Source organism: Zootoca vivipara, chromosome 2 (assembly GCF_965207765.1).
Source record: "Zootoca vivipara chromosome 2, rZooViv2.hap1.1, whole genome shotgun sequence".
Classification (NCBI taxonomy): domain Eukaryota; kingdom Metazoa; phylum Chordata; class Lepidosauria; order Squamata; family Lacertidae; genus Zootoca; species Zootoca vivipara.
The window spans coordinates 7,487,269-7,493,139 of record NC_142584.1 but is presented as its reverse complement, the minus strand read 5'-3'; the positions used below and the strand labels follow the sequence as shown (position 1 = coordinate 7,493,139).

Sequence of the window (5,871 nt, the reverse complement as noted above, 5' to 3'; positions counted from 1 at the left end):
GTCTCCCATATTCCCTGGGAAATCCCCGTTTTTCCAGCTGTTCCTAGCTGAAAAAACATATTTTTTTGGTTTTCCCCGGTTTATTCTGGCGCGGCGGCCATTTTGGAACTGGGCGGAGCATGCTGAGAAGCGACTTTTGATGCTGCTCTGCCCAGTTCCAAAATGGCTGCAGTGCAACTTCTGGCGCGGCGGCCATTTTGGAACTGGGCAAAGCAGCATCAAAAGTCACTTCTGAGCATGCTCCGCCCAGTTCCAAAATGGCGGCAGCGCTACTTCCGGTCTGCTACTTCCGCCCGGTCCCTTATTTCTCCGACAGCAACTTGGCAGGTATGGGTGGGGCTGGTTGGATCTGGAAGGAGGTGTGTGATTCCTCAGCTGGATTAGTCTCAGGACAGGTGAGGGTCACATGTCTGTTCAAGCCCAGATGCTCTTATCAAGATGCAAAGTACAACAGGGAAGCAGAGCTGAGGTTCTGTGTTTGCACAGCTTCCCATTTTGATGGACCATGGCTTGGGTGTCCTAGGCAATGAGTAGCTAGCAATCATTTAAATCCTTCATCAGGAATTATGCTGCTGCTGCTGCATTGCTTTAACCTGAAGTTCTAGACTGTTGGAAGTATTGGAGGCCAGACTGTTTAGAATCTACATCATATTAAAAACGGAACTTTTACATTGGTGCATTTTGCCCCATGAATCCTGCCTTTAACATCAAACACCTCCAAGGAACACAGGGGGAATCAAAAGAGAGAGGCTGAAAGAAACCACTTTTAATGTGACATCATTTAGTGCAGACAGATTTAGCAGCAAGTTTCAGAAGTGCCTGTAGCTCACCAACTTGGAAACAATGAAGAGTTAAAGAATGGTGGTAAGACCATGCCCAGGAAAAGATTCCAGTGTTGGCTGAAGCTAGACATCAAAGCAGGGGAACTTGGGATTCTTGTATTTTGAGTTTTCCTTTTACGCATATCTGTAAAAGTGATAGATCATGGAATTAGGAGATGAACTGAGTTCGGGTCAGAAGGAATTTAGGAATTGCCTGGGACAATTATGGGTGGGGGATGCACACCTCCCGCTTTCAGAAAAATAGTTTTGAACTATTTCCTATTTTCTGTAAGAAGCTCAAGTACAGAACAGCCCTGTGAGGTAGGTTGGGTGGAAAGACAGTGACCGCCCCATGATTATTCAATGAACTCATACAATCCAGGCCTGCAACTTAAACAGGGGTTATGTTCTGGGGATCACGTCTAAAGTCAAACTTGTGTATAGTCAAAAGACACTGGCCATTTTCCCTGGAACCCTTGCTCCCTTTTATTTTTTTTGGCCATACATGTAAAGCTGAATGTGCAGGAGTTAAATGTGTGTGAGTTGTGCATAGCTGCCAAGTACCCCGTTTTTCCCGGGAAACCTCCCGTTTTTACTTACCTTTTCCCGGTGGTCCCCCGTATCACTTCGTCTCCCGTTTTTCTCCGTTATTTTCTCCTGCCGGCGGCCATTTTTCTCTTTCCGATTTGCCCTTCTATGGGCACCAAAAATGGCCACTGCTGGCTTCAAAAGTCGCATCTACGCATGTCCGGAAGTGCATAGAAGCGACTTCCGGTGTCGCCGGCGGCCCTTTTTGGTGCCCATAGATGGGCGGAGCGACACCGGAAGTTGCGTCGACGCACTTCCTGACATGCGTTCAAGCGACTTTCAAAGCCAGCGGTGGCCATTTTTGGTGCCCATAGAAGGGCAAAGCGACACCGGAAGTTATGTCAACGCAACTTCCGGTGTCACACGGCTGCCTTGGAAGGTAAGGTTGTGGGCTTACTGTGTTTGAAGTGGCATCTGTGTGACTGGTAAAATCACTTGTACAGTCGTACCTTGGAAGTCGAATGGAATCCGTTCCAGAAGTCCGTTTGACTTCCAAGGCGCGGCTTCCAGATGGCTGCAGGAGCTTCCTGCAGCCAATCGGAAGCTGTGGAAGCCCTGCTGGACATTCGGCTTCCAAAAGAATGTTTGCAAACTGGAACACTCACTTCTGGGATTGCGGCGTTCGGGAGCCAAAACGTTTGACCGCTAAGACGTTCGTCAACCAAGGTACGGCTGTATTTCATAATGTCTGATTTTTCCAGACATGCAGACAGACAAGGATTTGAGTCAGTCAAATGTGACCACTTCTAGTCCACAGCACTGGCTCCTCCTTCTCTTTCCAGAAACAGGGAAAGTCAGTACCCTTGAAGCGTATCTGTCTTGAGGATGTGAGTCATACGGAAACATTCTCTTTTCAAATGCAGCAAGACTTACCTGAATGAGAGAAAGCCAGGTGGGTAACTTTCCTTGATGAACCTCTTTTTATAGCTGTGAATAGGAATAAGGCAACAGTTATGAAAACCACAGTAACGGTGTGATCCTGTGCATGTCTACAGTGGAACCTCGGTTTACAACTACTTCTGTTTATGAACGCCTCCATTTACGAACGCCACGGACCCAGAAGTGTTTGCATCCGGGTTCCGCGGTGTCGGATGCGCAGATCGCTTCTGTGCAGCTCGCGCGGGTGCAGAAGCGATCTGCGCAGCGCGTGCGTGCGCAGAACCGCTCTATCGGTGCTTCGCGCACGCGCAAAAGCATGCCTTAGGGGAGCGAATGCCGAGGTTCCACTGTACTTAGAAAGAACTCTGAATTCAATAGGAACTGTTCCTAGGTAGGACGCGGGGGAACTTTGGCCCTCCAGATGTAACTGGACTACAACTCCCATCATCCTTGACCATTGGCCATACTGGCTGGTACTAAATGGGGAGTTGAAATCCTATAACATCTGAAGGACTGTGTGTTCTCCACCCCTGTTGCATAGGATTGGAGTAGAGTTGCCAGACTCAATAGAGGACAGGAATTCTGTGCCTTTAATTGCCCTGCTCTCTTTTGAGTCTGGAAACCTTAAAGAGAAACCAGCAGACCCTTTGTTTAATTTCCAAGCAAAGGGTCTGCTGGTTTCTCTTTAAGGTTTCCAGACTCAAAAGGGCAATTAAAGGCACAGAATTCCTGTCCTCTATTGAGTCTGGCAACCCTAGATTGGAGCCTAACAGAGCCAAACCAATCCCAAATAATCAAACATCTAAAGTAGGTGGAAATAACCTTTGACCATCCAAACGTTGCTGAACTACAACTCCCATCTGTCCCAGCAAGCATGGGGTGATGGGAGTTGTAGTCCAGCAACAAAAGTTCCCTACCCCGATCTAAAGCCTGACTTTCCTTCAGCTATTTTACCGTAATTAGACCAGCTAGATAAATAACCCCATTGCTGATTGTTCCTGAACTGAGAATAATTATCAATCAAGCTGAAGTAGAATTGATGGTGATATTAATAGCAATAAAAACAACAACAAATGAACCTTTTACATTTCAATTAGTAGATTATTTAATTCAATTTTGCTAAATTGAGGTCCAGTCAATGAAGTGTAGGGTTAAATAAATGGGTTTAGGATTAAGAGCACCCTCATTTATTTGATTCTGGAGCGTTACCATACTGAGGTTGAAAAATCATCCTCCCTTCTAATCATGGTTGCAAGCTTTTGCTTATTCAATTATAAGTTGTTGTTTTTTATAGAAAAATATAAAACATTACTTATCTACTTTTCACTACTCTGTAATCCCAAAGCAGGACATAATTTAAAAGCACAAAACATAATAAAGCAGTATAAAACCTTTAAACAATAAACTATAACCACTGTTTTTCTGTTGTCAAACAACTGGGACTCTGAAACCTATGCTGATCTACTGCAGAAAGCAAAGAACTATCCTGTTTGCCTGCTCATACATAAGAAAGTATTTTTTTTAATAGTTACACAGAAATCACCTTGATTTTGATTCTTCTTTGTCTTTCTGCTGGTCTTGTTGTCTTTACTCTGATTGGAAAACTGATTTGCAGTCTACCACATACCTGTACTGTTTGGCATTGATGAGCCAGTGTACAAAATCCTTGGCCTTCATTCTGTCCAAATATTGAGTAAAATCACTGGTAAAGGTGCCTTCAGAATGTCTTTTGACATTAGATGTAAAGCTATGGGCACTTTCTGTTTCATAAGACTGCCACCTGTATCCGAAATCAAGAATGGACAGAATTATACATCTTTTTAACCAGGCATACATAGGCAAACATGGCCCTCCAGATGTTTTGGGACTACAACTCCCATCATCCCTAGCTAACAGGGCCAGTGGTCAGGGAGGGATGATGGGAGTTGTAGTCCCAAAACATCTGGAGGGCTGAGTTTGCCTATGCCCGCTTTTAACCATAGTAAGAGTATCTTCATAGCACATCACACCTCATCAAAAAATAAATTTTACACAGAGTAGAACCTACTGAAAATAATGAACAAGACTAAGTTAGGTCCTTTAATTTCAAGAGGTCTACTCTGAGTAATACCCATCATGTTTTTTTAAACACTAGCCACCACAAGCCTTGCACAGCAGACGTCACGTGACAAGAGAACACATATTTTCGGGGTGGTAATAGTCATGCCTGCTGGCCCCACCCCAACTTATTTATGATCAGTAGATCTTGTAAACACGCCTGATATACATACAAACAGTACCCGTGTAGGCCAGTTTGCACGATACGGGAATCTGCTGTATGTAAAGATTGTGCATGCACAATCTATGCATGTTACATTTGTGTCTGCAGAACAGTCTGCTCACAATTTAAACTGAATGTTCATACGCTGCGTGGGTTCAGATTGTGGCATGAGCTTGACCTACATTTGCATACCCTGAACTTATATATACAAATAAGGCTCCCGTGCAGCTCAAAGGGCACCAACCTGTACCATCTTCTTTTGTTTTAAATTGACGCATAGTGTGTGTGTGTATTGTAGTAATATATATTTCACGCTGGCATACATTCCAAAATTCTGCTTTAACTGGGGTGTGGACAGAGATTGTCAGTTAATCTCCTCATATTATCTTAAACTGACCATCCTATTTCCTCCATTACAAGATTGGGGAAAGGGTTCAAATTTCTAGGAGTCAGTTTGACAGGGCAGAAAATACTGTATATTCTGCAGATTTCCACAAGGAATCATTAAGTATCTGCGTCCCTGTGATTCAACTCCATTCTGTCGATTATTCTTAAATGCTTCTTACCTGGACTCATCGGTCGAATCTTTCAGGACCATTTGCCAGCTAACGGGGAGAAAAGCTACAATAACCAGCCCACAAAGGTAAAGGCACTGTGTGTTCTTCATCAAGCCTTCTGCACCAAAACAAGCAAATAAATGAAACAGAAATCAGATCATTCTTAAAAGTTACATTTAACTACCAGTTTGGGAGATGACACATTGATGCAGTTTTAACGGTTTCGTGTATTTCAAAGGAAAGGATGAACCCCCCAACTCTTAAAATGAGTTTGTAAACATCCAAATCATGATTCTAGATTGTATTTAAAGTTAGCCATTCTCAGAGTAGTAGATCTATAGAAAATATTATATTTTTAAGATTTATTTATTTAGCATATGTGACTAACTTAAGTCCATTAATTTCAATGGGTCTGCTCTGAATAGAACTTATTTGGCCACAGCCTTCTGATTTTGAACATTTGAACTTGCAGTTGGCACACACCAGCTAAGCTAAAGAAACTGATGCAAAGTCGATTTCATACAGTTCGGTCCAATGAGTCCAAACTCATGGAGACCTCTGTCCTTCCTCTCTAGATAATGAGAGTGGTATGAGAGAGAGAGAGAGAGGCATCATTGTCCATGCAGTGCAGACTCACCTCCTTATTGCCTTTGTTCACAAGTTTTTGTAATGCTTCAGAAACCTGATGGGAGAAAACAGGGTTTTTTATAATAAAAAAAGGAAAAAGTTTTCAAAAATACGTTTTACAATACGAGGTGCTTGCATA

The 5,871-nt window shown here is 43.3% G+C and overlaps 1 protein-coding gene across 1 annotated transcript; it reads right to left on the bottom strand.

The window, feature by feature from the left end:
* Positions 1 to 956: 956 nt before the first annotated feature.
* On the bottom strand, positions 957 to 5,215 carry LOC118081580 (exendin-3-like). The gene is made up of 4 exons (XM_035108075.2): positions 5,115 to 5,215; positions 3,916 to 4,068; positions 2,283 to 2,336; positions 957 to 966 (listed from the first exon to the last, which is right to left on the bottom strand). Exons 1-4 carry the CDS (start codon positions 5,213 to 5,215, stop codon positions 957 to 959), a joined length of 318 nt encoding a protein of 105 aa, XP_034963966.1.
* Positions 5,216 to 5,871: the final 656 nt, after the last annotated feature.

Excerpts from the sequence above, each read along its gene's own strand:
- LOC118081580 (XM_035108075.2), bottom strand. The coding sequence starts at position 5,215 with ATGAAGAACACACAGTGCCTTTACCTTTGTGGGCTGGTTATTGTAGCT. Across the intron at positions 4,069-5,114 it reads GATTCGACCGATGAGTCCAG|GTGGCAGTCTTATGAAACAG; the intron begins GTAAGAAGCATT and ends TTTCGGATACAG. Across the intron at positions 2,337-3,915 it reads ATCAATGCCAAACAGTACAG|CTATAAAAAGAGGTTCATCA; the intron begins GTATGTGGTAGA and ends TCCTATTCACAG.